The 12866-nt window shown below is 42.6% G+C and overlaps 1 protein-coding gene across 1 annotated transcript; it reads left to right on the forward strand.

Annotated features, from left to right (window-relative positions):
* The first annotated feature begins 3860 nt into the window (after positions 1-3860).
* On the forward strand, positions 3861-12198 carry LOC134478914 (uncharacterized). Its single transcript, XM_063268073.1, has 5 exons — positions 3861-4083; positions 4923-5082; positions 6070-6201; positions 6871-7054; positions 11159-12198. The coding sequence occupies exons 1-5, from the start codon at positions 3954-3956 to the stop codon at positions 11162-11164; spliced, it is 612 nt and encodes a 203-aa protein (XP_063124143.1). The 5' UTR covers positions 3861-3953; the 3' UTR covers positions 11165-12198.
* The last annotated feature ends 668 nt before the right edge of the window (positions 12199-12866 follow it).

Here is a 12866-nt window from a genome sequence, read left to right on the forward strand (position 1 = left end):
ACTTAGGAAATACAAAATACTGGGGTGCCATTCCACAATCGTGATGTGTTTCTTCTGTGATAGCTTACAGGTTAATTTACTTCTCTATGACTGTTTTCTTATTTCAAAGTAAGTAATGGCATCATCTGTGGAGTGATGGTGAGAACAAAAGATTTGCCGAACTTGAATAATCGATCCCTCCGGAGCATGTGCTTAATATTCTAAGCACAGGGAAATTTCCTGAGGGGATGAAAAAACAAAATCCAAACATAAAACAGGAACAACAACGATGTAAAAACATTCTGCACTCTGGGTATGAAGGCATGTTGCAACTTTAATCAGCTTTGTAGGTATTTCTAATAAACACACAAGAAACAAAAATCCTATCACAGTCCTAGCAGTTGCATCCAACAAAGAGAGAGCTGTGAGGTAGTGCCTGCTACTTCTTTCCCCAGATACCCCTGGGCCTCAGGCCTGCATCCAGTGAGCTGGACCAAGAGCAGCCAGGTTGAAATTCCTGCTGCCATGGCAGGATTCTGCAGGAACATTTCCCTTTGACAACAAGGAACCTGTGTGGAGGAGACCTCTTGGTGAGTCCTCAAGGACTCTAAGTGTCTTATTCTACAGGGAGACCCTGCCAGGTCTTTGGCAAGGCCAGCCAGTTGTTTCGGGAAGTCTCTGGTCCTGTGGCAGAGGGCGAGGAATGACAGAAAGAATGGCAGCTCCACTGAGAGCAAAGGATAACCCTTCTAGGCCTATGACCTCCTAATTAATTTATCTTCTCACCTGATGCCCTATTCACATTTTCTTACTATCATACAACTGTGATCTTGATGAGCAGTTGGTCTCTTGTTTTCTTAATCAGTTCTTTGTTGTCACAGATGTTTTTAACTTACTCCAGCCCCTGAGAATTATTCATACCTTCTGTATGCAGTAGGACCCTTGGTGGGCCTGTCATCTCAAAATTAGAAGGTTCGGTAATCCAAAAGATTGGACTCCAGTTTACCTCAGGCTAGGAAAGAAGTCAGCCACCATTAGTAAAAAAGAGCAAGGGAAAAATTACATAGGAAAAAGAAGTGGCTTAATCAGTAGAAAAGATCCTCAACTTCTAAGGCCCGCACATCTGCACCCCTCTCTTCTGAGCTTTGCATAGTGATGTTGTATAACTCCAGATGGTAGTAAAAGGCAGAGTTCTTCCCAGAAAGGTCAAACATGATTTTCACTCTTACATCTGTGAGGTTGGGTGGCATTATAGCACACATTCAGGTGGAATTATAACACCTAGGATAAGAAGACAGAATCCACATATCACAATGCCAAATGGACTCCCTCCTGAACTTATGGACCCATTGACAAAACCATTGCCTCTTGTGTACCATCTGGATGAAGTACCAAGTTCACAGACAGTTCTTCACAAACTTCTCAAAGCCAGCAAACTGGAGCATGAAGAAAGCCAAGTCCAAGGCATTCAAAACCAGCATCCTCACGAATGCCCCCAGGAAAGGCTTTGGTAAAAGAAGGGAGGTACTGAGACAGTTGGCCCTCATACACTCAGAGAAGACTGTGCCAGGAGAATTGGGGAAGGATTGTGGGAGAGTAATTAGGTATCAGTAGTCAAGAAAAAGAAAAAAATATAAATAGAAATAAAATAAACGTCTTTAACAAAATGGGACACAATGTATTGCTGAACTAACTCTACTGTGTTTACACTTGCACATGCTTTAAGATCTAGAGAGACTAGATGTGATAAAGTAGGATGCCTTTGTCATTTACATATACTATGTATACAGCAAAGATAAATGAATTGGAGAACATGCAGTTCAAAGATCCATTGTTCCCTCACATCTATGTGGCTCTGCTTCCCTTATCAGGACTGTGGAGGCCTCTGCTCATCCAGGTCTCAGGGCTCAACCAAAATGCAGTCCCCTATGATCTCTGGCCAAGTTCTCTTCTGTTCCCAGTAGAACTCTGCCTCAGGCTGCAGAGGCACTGAAGGGCCAGCCTTCACCTTCAAGGTACAACCACTCTTTCAGCCTTTTCAGGCTCTCTGTTACTCAACTGGAGGCTTCAGCAGAGGCCTTTCATCTCAATAACAGAATCTTATCTAATCCAAAACATTGGGAAGCCATCCTACACTCCTCATTGTTTGGTTACCTGAGACCAAACAACATAGCTCTCTTCTTTCTGCCTGTTTTCCTGATTTGAAAGTAAATATTGTGCTCATCTGTGGTCTTGGTGGTAAGAATAAAATCCTTAACATGAATAAGAGGACCATGCAGAGCATGGCTTTACATTCTACTTGCAAATTGAATAGCTAGAGGGAATTACCAAAGAAAACAATAAGAATCCTAACAACAATTACAGAAATAATGAAATGAAATAAAACAAAAACAAAAGCAAAAACAACAATACTTTGTGGGTGCTGGAATTTAAGGCACGTATTAATTTTGACCAGCTTTGTAGGTATTTCCAATAAAAAGCAAACAAACAAACAAACAGCCTTATTAAAAGTGCTGCAGGTGCAGGAGAGAAAGCTGGGAGATGTCCTGTGCTGCTGCCCCCATGCTGTGATTCTGCAGCAACAACTTCCTTGGGAATAGGAACCTGTATGCAGTGGGATCCCTTGCTGGGCCTGTCATCTCAAAAAGAGGGGCTTCCCTAATCCCAAACCTTGGAATCCAGTTGACTTCAGGCCAGGAATGAAGTCAACCATCATTAGTGAAAGAGCAAGGGGAAAATTACATAGGAAAACATATGTGCCTTAATCAGAAAAGATCCTCAACTTCTAAGGCCTCCACAATCTCCACCCCTCTCTTCTGAGCTGTGCATAGTGATGTTGTATAACTCCAGATGGTAGGAAAAGGCAGAGTTCTTCCCAGAAAAGTCATACATGATTTTCACCCTGACATCTGTGAGGTGAGGTGGCATCGTATCACAGAGTCAGCACACCCAGGATAAGGACACAGAAGCCACAGATGACAATGCCAATGGACTCCCTCCTGAACTTATGGACCCATTAAAATTGAGGTTTAGCCTAACCTTAGGCCATTCCACTCCCTGCCCATCCGCCTGATTTTTATGTTTGCTCTGAATAAAAGATCAGCGTGCAGCCCCAAATATCCTCAGGATTGGACTTGGAAATTCAGGAAGAACGATATTGGAGAAGGGATGGCTATGTGGTTACAATGTGGTAACACAAGGTCCAGGTTGACGTTTGCTCGCTGATGTCCGATTTCACTGTCTTGTTATATTTGAGAAAGGGAGGATGTCCAACTTAATATATAAAAGGTACAGAAATTTATTATTTTATATATGCCCTGTAGTTGATCCCTATGTTTCAAGAAAAAAGGAGTTTTTATTCTAAAAAAATAAGATAATAGACCATTGATTTTGTGAAATACATGGATATGTAAATAAAAACAATGTCAACTGTCAAGGACTGCACAGTAAGCAAATATTTCCAGGTTTTATACACTCAGAGGTCTAGAAGAAACATATTGGCCTCCATAAAAAGGAAAACCTTAGGAATCGAAATGTGTGTCACATGCATTGTCTCGAGTAGTAGATTTACTTTTAAGAAAAAACTCCCTCTTCCTTGGTCCCTAGAGATTTGGGTGCTAAGAAAAATCTGTTCTCTCATTCAGGTTGTAAGCAGCCCTCCCCAGCAAAAGCACTGTTGAGTTCTAATGATGCACAGAGAAACATCTAGCTTAGCAATAGAGGTTGCCAAATGCTATTCCCAGTGATGTATGAGAGACTGGAGGAAAGGGTCCGCACAGAAATTGATCAATTTTTGGAGAGCTAGTTAGCAGGTAGGTCATAGAACTTCCCAGTAGCATCATCAGTAAGCCCTTCACTGGACAATCTATTGTATCTAAGAGATCCCTAGAATCTTCTGTGATGTCACCAGTGTTGTGGTGACACCAACTGCCTTTGGGATATTCCTTCAGTTCCCTTTGGGTTCACAAACAGGCATGTTTCGCCAGCCGCTCAGGCTATTTCAGAAGGAAAGTGTTGATCAAGGAGAGACCACACCAAGGCTGAAGGAAGATGACCTCCTCTCATCTTCCTTGGAAGGAAGGAAATCATTCTGGGGAAGGCTTGGTGAGTCCTGGGCAGAGTTGGGGAACATCCTCAAGGAGGTATGTTTGAGATGTGCCTTCTAAGATTAGGCCTTACAAGCAGGAGCCTTGGGATTTCTCAAAGGCAAACCAAGAGTCAGGAGTTCCTGATCTTTAATTTGAGAGAAAGCCAGAAAGTGGTAAGCCTTCAGTTTCTTTTCTGGAAGCTTTTTAATTGTGAGTGTCAATGCATGGCAGGAGGAGGCACAGTGAGATTAAAAATGTGACCATCCATGGTTGGGAGTTGAAGCATTTCTTCCTCTAGATTACTGTAGGTTACATAAGTCTCTGATGGTGAGAACAAGGAAGGATGCACCCCGAGAAATGAATTGAGTTCTCAGACACTTTGGGTGGAACACACATGATTAGAGCCTGATGGTGCTAAGCAGTATGAACTCCAGGATTAACTGAAACACATCTGATATGAGATAACAACGTCCCAGATGTTTATGTATCAGTCAGGTTATACTATTCAGGGTGAGGGGTCCTGTAAAAGTGAATGTGGCACGTGTATGGCATTAGAGGTTGGGAAGAGGGACATAGCTTAAGAATCCACCTTTAAGGGGGTTGGGGATTTAGCTCAGTGGTAGAGCGCTTGCCTAGGAAGCGCAAGGCCCTGGGTTCGGTCCCCAGCTCCGAGAAAAAAAAAAAAAACCAAAAAAAAAAAAAAGAATCCACCTTTAAGAAAGCTTTTCTGCTCTTTAAGGGATTCACCCAGTCTCTACCATTTCCCCTTCCTCACCTCCTTTTCGGATTCAGAATGATCTTTTCTGCCCATGGGCCACCAAATATGCAAATTCACTTGGGTTTATCTATTTACAGGTTTTGGTAGGAAGGCATCATCCCAAAATGTCATCAGTAAGCAAGAGGAGTGTTTAAAGGAACTGGAGGAACTTAAATTTGAAATCCAGAAGTGTCAATTCGAGAGGGATGAATTTTATCAAATCCTGGACCTTTATATCTATGATGATTGGGACCACAGGTAGTCATGGCCAGTAACCTGTTCACTGTCTTGTGCTTTCTCTCTGCTAACCCAAGATTTCCTCTTAGCACAAGAGAGGTTTACCTCTCATCCTGGATTTTAAGGAGATTTGGAAGGCATTTGCTTGTGAGACAAGCTAGGTCCTGTGTGTTTAGGGTCAACCTCTTTTGTACTTGACCCTGAGCTCCTTGGATTAGCATTGGTTCTGTCAACAGCTAGAAGGACCTGGTCACACTTGCTGCCTCTAAGTGAGGGGACGAAATGCCTGCACGTCATCCCTCTTTTCCTCTAATTTTTTTCATTATACACTGATTCTATGGCACCTCCATGCATGTAGTTGGGATTCTGCTTGTGTTTGTATATTGATTGGTATGTAAGTATGTGAAAGTGTTTGTGGGTATTAAGCTCTCGGTCAGGGAGTCTGGGGAGTTTCATGGGATCTTAGGATATGTCTGATGGACAGTTTGCAGGTCATGATAGTGGGGATGCCCACATGGATCAACTGAGCACTTTGCATCTTCTGTTTACTTAGGTGGTAGATAGGACCCTCCTGAGGGAAGGAGGGGTTACAAATCCTCTTCCCTGTCAAAGTAGTTATGCCCTCTGGGAATTCATGGAACAGTAGGAAACAAGGTTTGAGAATCCCTGTTTTCAAAACAAAAGAAATATCATCACAACTATCTGTTAGACCCAAGCCACTGCAGTACAGTTGGTCTTGGGGGAACCATATCTCCACAGTCTTAGAAAATGTCCATATTTCAAAATGACTCTTTGCTGATTTGCGTAGAAATATTTCCTTGAAAGAATTGTTGTTGGAGTCTCACTGTTGTGTTTTTTGCTCTGGTCTTTGTGTTTGCCACATTCTTCCCTCCCCCCACATTTCTTAAATTTCAATTTTTTATTGGGTTTTTTTAATTTACAATTCACTTAATTCTGAAATCCTGAGTTCAGATGGTTATTTTTTTCTTGGGCCATGCCCCACAACAGGCTGGATGTCGAATTGCCAGTCCTTCAATCCACACATGAGATGAGAATGATGGCTATGCAAATGATGACCAGTTCAATAAGTGAGGCCATGGAGAGGTACAAGGAGCTCATACAAGTGAACAGTTCCTACCGGTGAGTCGCTGACAGAGATGAGAACCCAGCACTAGGCAGGGAATGCTCCTGTCCTGTATGACATTGAACCAAAGTCAGGGCACTGGTTCTGTAGTGTCTGACTTTTAACAAGAAGCCTGCCTCCTGGCAAGGGTCTTATGTTTGTAGCTCTTGGACTCAGTTGTCCTACATGTGAAGGCTATAGAAGACCCTCCAATTGTTATTTTCCCCATTAAGGATCCTCTAGATAGAAAGTTTTGTACCGTGATGGGAATATCAATCAACTCTGAATCTCTAGGACTCTGACAGGAGATTTAAAGATCTGTGATCCATGAGAAACACATGGAAAGATTGTATAGCTATTGGGACTTCAATTACCCCTCAGAGGGGATTTCCCCACTATGTGAAGATGGTTTTAGCATATCATGGACATATAAGCACCCATATGGACCATTTCTTCTTCCTGGATTTATATAAACCGTCTTAGTGTCAGGATTATCAGAAGTACTTTGATTCATGTTGAATGTGGATTCTGGATTTGACCTCCTCTAATTGGTGCTAACTTGTATAGTGTGGCTCTGTTCTGGGGATGTCTGGGGATGAGGGATTCCTTGAAGGGATGATTGGACTTGCAAGAGTGACAGGCAAATAGAAGCTGGCTGGGTTTACCATTTTTTGTTTGTGGTTCAGCATCAGGCACTCCCAGCTTCTGCGTGAACAAACTCAATTGAAGAACAATATACAGATTTTGCTGAATGAGAACAGAGAACTGCTGGTGGAGCAGACTGAACGGCCAGCATCCTGTGTGGAGGCAAAGAGGCTCTGTGAAGAGGCCGGAATGAACATCTGTGTCCCCAGTGCAAAGGAACAGCAGGTAGGATTAGGCCTCCAGGTCAGGTTGTCCTCAGGTCTTTCCATAAACATAGACAAACCAATGTAACTGTCTATTGATTGATCCATGTCCTGACCTAGGTCTCATCCAAGTGTTCATTCATGTGATGGTTTACAAGGCTTTCTGTGGAGATAGCCCCTCTTCAGGAAACTGCATGTTTGGAAAGCGAATGCTCCTGCTCTTTGAGACTCTGCAGTTTATTAAGGGAGATGGGTTGATCACATATCACAGCACTACATGCCATGTGTGTGGAGGGTGCTATGTGGGAGCCCCTCTTTAGACTAGAACAGGGCTTTGAGGGATGAAGCAAAAGCCTGGAGCTCATTTTCATTACAGGGATCTTGTGAGACTCCAGGAAGTAAGTAGATTTCAAGGAGGAGAGGCTGGTGGAAATGGCAAAGAACCGGTTCTCATTTGTGGTGGCTTTTGTTCTTCCTCCCCTCATGTCCCTGTATATGAAAATGGTGACTTCATGCTTCATAGATCTTGGATAACTACAGAGCCTGAGGAGCAGCATGTCAGTCCTGTCTTATTTGAGTGCTCCTGGAGAGTTCGTATGTGGGCCTTACAATCTGAAGCTGGATAGAAGAACAAGGATGTGGAAAAGGTTTCTCAAAGGCTGAGGGTTGGCATGAGAGATTTGAGACTTCAAGAACAAAGTTATCCGTATATACCCCCAATTCTCACCAAGAAAGGTGCATTGCTGTACTGATCTGCATCTTAGGGAGCCTGCGGGGAGGCCAGTTCATGACATGCAGTTTTGTCCAGTCATTATCCAACTTCGTCCTTTAAGCCTAGGTCTCTCAACAAACATGAAGCTTCATTTTTTTGTGTTGTCCAGCAGTCTTTGCATCACCGGTCCAGTTCCAGGTGGAGCCCTGTCTCTTATTTGTCTCAACACATTCTTAAACCATTCAACTATTTTCAAAATAAGGATTAGATTTCTTCACTTTACCTGAACAGAGTTATCCCCCGGGAAGATTCTGGATTGTCTTATTGGCTTCACCATGATCTTGCATGGAATCCTAGAGTGCATCCCTCTGCTGACATTGCTTTGCTGACTATATCATGGGCATGGCATTCTTTAAGGATAGATTCCCTCTCAATACTGTACACAGTGCTGCATTTCAGAAAAGTCAGGGTATGTTATTTCTTTAGCCTCCTTCTGACTGACATTGAGGTTGTTTTAACATCACATGAACTCTAATGTGATGAAAAGTTCCTGGTAAATGACCATGAGTCCCTGTCTTCTCTGATGGTTCCAAGGTCTTCTATGAAGGAAACAGGGTAGTTTTAGTGAGGGGCCTATGTGAGTCAACATAGAGCTTGATGGAGTCTTTTCCTAGAATCTCTCTCTTGGGAATTTGATGTTGTATTGTTTAGGCTATCTGTGCAGAACATGTAACTTACTTGTAAAACCAACAAGTATCTGCATAGAAAGGTTTCCTGAAGTGGAAATGAGTACAGGCCAGGGCAGCACAGCCTGCTTGAGTCTAAGAGACTTGTACACAGCATAGCTCCCACTAATTCCTCACTCAAAAGGAAATGTGCTGCACAAGATCAAAGTTTTCATTTGTGCGTGCAAGTGAGTATCTGTGTATTTCTGTGTGTTTGTGTGTGTTTGTGTTTGCAGTAGTGAATGTGTTTCCCTCTATTTCCAAGTTTCATGAGAAAAGTACTCTAAGAGTTCACTTTACATCCATGAAACATGAAATACAGCTGCCCAGTTATTTGGCATCTCCATCCAGCTCTGTACAGCAAAAGGACACTTAAGGTATTAATTTAATCTGTTTTCAAAAATACCGTAAAAGAATTATCTCGTGAAGTCTGGGGGAGGAGTGGGAAATATGTTCAAGTGAGTCGTGTTTCACAGTGGTAACAAATGGTACAGGCCTGGAGCTTGCAGGTCCCTTTTAGTTATGGTGTAAAAGAAGGACAATAAATTGTAGAAATGCAGCCCCCCCCCAAAAAAAAAGAAATGCAGGCCCCCAAAAAGAGGACACAAAAACACCTGTAAAGTTAGATTTTCAAGTGATTAGGGGTAAAACTACTGGTCTGCATTGAAATCCTTTGGAGCACATCAAAGGAAAGGAGTACAGGGAGGTAAGGGGGGCTTCTCTCTAAAATCCATGAGTTTATGTGGCTTCTCTGTTCTTTGTGAATGGTGAAAGCCCACTGGAAGGGTGTGTCACTCACTGTGTCTTCTCCAAGGTTGCTTTCCACATGGCCTGCTACCATTTCTCTCCAGCTACCTTGGCACACTACAGCTTCCGCTGGGACTTTGGCTTGGATTTTATTCATTGAGAATTTGAGTTGCTTGGAGTTGTATTGTCATCCAGCAAAAGCCCCATAGCTATGCTGTGGTGCAAGAACAGGGCAGTGTCAGGAGCCCCTTTAGGTGCACAGATAATCTAAAGCGCTCCCCTATGTTATCTGTGTAGCATTCTGCAAGTGCTGTCAATCAACATCATTTTCTCTCAGTTAATTTCAGCCTCAATGGAGTTAGGAGAAATGATGAATTTCAGATGGGTCTGGGAGTTTAAGAACAGGTAGCCCTATGAGAAGCCATGTTCAGAAAGTGGAACAGAAGTTTTAGTTAACCCAGTGATTCCACAACAAGGAGTAGGTATTGCCATTGCAACTGGGAGCATCAATGTTGTAGTGGTCCCAGAGTAACCTTGAAGGAGAATCTATCCAGACGTCCATCAGCCAAGGAGTAAAAGTGTACCATAGGGTGGAGCCCTTCCATAGATTCTGATTCAGTCAGAGAAAATCCATGCAAGCTTTTACGTACTTACTCAAAATATCTGTGGCACAATCACATTACGGGGAGAAAAATTGTTGATTTGGATCCTGGTTATGTAGATTTCCTATGATTCTAGCTTTGGGCATGAAGTCACTCAGTCTATGGTAAAGACAGCTCAGATTAGAAGAAGCTGCACACTTTGGGGAAAGTCTGAAACAGTGAACAAGAACAAGAGTCTAGTCCACCACCAACATATGATCCTTTGCTGGGGAACAAGACTGCTCTACACAGCCTCGGGAACTTGCAAAGCAAGATTGGTAATAGGGAAAGAACCCTGAGTCTATGTCGGTTTATGAGAGGACAGCACATCACTGAGTGAGCTATCTATAGGCTCTATTCACTATGTACATATCCCACTCAACATTTGTTTTTATGCCTCCAGCGAATCCTGGGGAATCTTTACATTAAGCATTAATGTTCAGGTAGGAACACAGGCTGGAATCCATTTGAATATCCTTTCCCTATATAAGTACCTGTTTTGGGTGAATGACCACCTACATGGATTTCAGCCTCAGGCAGCTAAAGAGCTACTCAGAGTATAGTTCTGGTACAGTTCATGTGAATTTTGCCCATGAAACAATATATATGATCCTCTGGATTTCTTGCTATGTTCTACTCCTTTCTTCCTGTGATCTCTCTGGAAAGATCTGAGGACATTTTCTCTTCTGTCCTCTCACAAATTGCCTTACACTAGCCATAGACTTACAGGGTGCTGTTCTGTTTCTACATCACAATCACCTTTAATGTCCATGTGTACGCTAGGAAGATTTGCATGGAGCACATTCTCAGTGATTACAGGATCTATGCAATTCCCATGGATTTGAAGTGAGATGGCTTCTCTGTGTATTTGCAGATTCAGTGGTTACAAATGGAAACTACACGGGTTCCTTCAGTGCTAACATAATCAGAACTTTCACCTCAATTCTGGGCATGTTCTCCAGAAGGAATCCACATGGTATTCTAGGTTGCTCATACGTCTCTTGAACTCAGATTCAGACCCAGCTACAATGTTATTATTCAATATAATATACCTGGACCAGTGACAAAATATGCTCATTTTTCTCTTAATCCCAGTACAGTCCATAGTCCACAGTTCAAATTCTAGCAGTTTGAAAACCTGAGATATAAATCCAAGCCCAGGTACTCTATGACACTTGGGGATGCAGGGACTGACCTCAGCTGACAGGTCATGCTGGATTGTCCAACTGAATAGAGCTGATGTAAGAGGGAGAGCTGAATTGGAAACCACTCACTAAACCTTTATTCCCTTGCTCTGCTAGGTCTGAAATTCTCCAGCAGAAACTCGAACATGACACAGACCAGGACAAGATCTCCCTTGGAGAGAAGAGCTACAGGAGGAGAACTAAGTGTGCACAGCAAATACACCACTATTGCGTCTCATCTGTAATGTCCATAGCAATTGTGGACTGCATTTTCCTCCTTCACTTTGATTTCTTTGGATTGAATAGACCGTACTTTCACCTCAGCTCTCTCCAGCAAGTGTACACTTTTGGAGGGACCCAGAGAAGTGTTGATGCACATCAATCAAGGGCTGCTGGTCATCCAGAAAGACTGTGCACGTGTAAATTTGTACTTGTCCTGATGGGTCATCCAGAAGAGTTTCATGGAGATCAGTTCACAATATTGGAAAGTCTTTGAGACAAAGTCTGTAATATCATTTATACTCAGTATTGGATGGCTTTGTCCTTAATGCCCCCACTCCAACAAAACAGACCTACTTCCACTCCTCTTGGAAAGATTATTACCATCAGTAACTGCTTGTCTACTATGTCTCCAAGGAGAGACACAGGCTATAAATCTATTCTGCAGAAGGAGCAGCAAACAATGCTTAGCGCAGCTCCTCTATTTAAGTGTGGCTGAGTTTTGATTATTTTGGTTATTTGGTTTTCCTCCTATTCATTTGAAGTTTTGTTATTTATGTGTTGTTGCTTTGTTCATTTTGTTTTCTATTTTGATAAGGATATAGACTGTGTATATTGACTACCTGCATCTGGTTACTATCAATAAAATGGATATATCCTGGTGAAAAAAAGAGTAATCTCAAACTCTTCACTCTTAAGAACCTTCTTTATTGATCACTAGTGTCAACATCTGAAGTCCCACAGCTATCAGGGAGGGATGGATCTCTGCATTCTTATGGGGACTGGGCATCAAAATCACTTCCCAGTCAGACTGAGATTCAAAGGCAATTATACAGTCACTGTTCACTGTGTTCCAAACTCTATGAATTTCAACTTCATATTGCATATATTACCCACTGTGTATGCTTGCTGTCAAATATATAGTTACCTCTTAATTATACTCTGTGGATGAGAGTGTTGAACAAATTAATGGGATAAAATTAATTTCTCTGTAATATCTCCCAGGACATATAAACATGGCATAAGGGAGTTTAAAGCAATCCAGAAGCCTGCACCCAAATCCCATGGTGGGGAGTGCTGAACACCCAGGAATGCAGATAATCCTGAGACCACAGGACAGAAAGCCACTTCTGACCAGCTCTGCCCACATCTCTGGCCCAATATTAATCTGCATGATGCCTCTGGAAACAGGAATAGAGGAGCAGTCAGTGGCAGGAACCTGCTTGGTTCAGCCTGGACCCAGAACCTACCTGGGCCCTGAGCATATTTGAAGAAAACCAGAGGCATACAATTCTCTGTTTCCTGACTGTGGCTTTTTTAGATTCGAAGCTCTAAACACCATTTTGTTGTTGAATTTTAATTGGATATCTTTCTTTTTGAATTCAAATGTTATTCTTTCCTTTTTCCCAGAAATAAGTCCTAATACCATCGCCCTCCCCCTCTGCTATAAAAGTATTCCCTTCACCAGCCATCCACTTTCCCAGCCTAGGCAGGACCAAGGGCTGCTCATTCCATTTGTGCCCAAGAAGACCATCCTCTGATACACATGCAGATGAGGCCATGGCACAGTCCCTGTATAGTGGTTGGGTAGTGGTTTAGTCTCTGG

This window comes from Rattus norvegicus, chromosome 9 (assembly GCF_036323735.1).
Source record: "Rattus norvegicus strain BN/NHsdMcwi chromosome 9, GRCr8, whole genome shotgun sequence".
Taxonomy (NCBI): domain Eukaryota; kingdom Metazoa; phylum Chordata; class Mammalia; order Rodentia; family Muridae; genus Rattus; species Rattus norvegicus.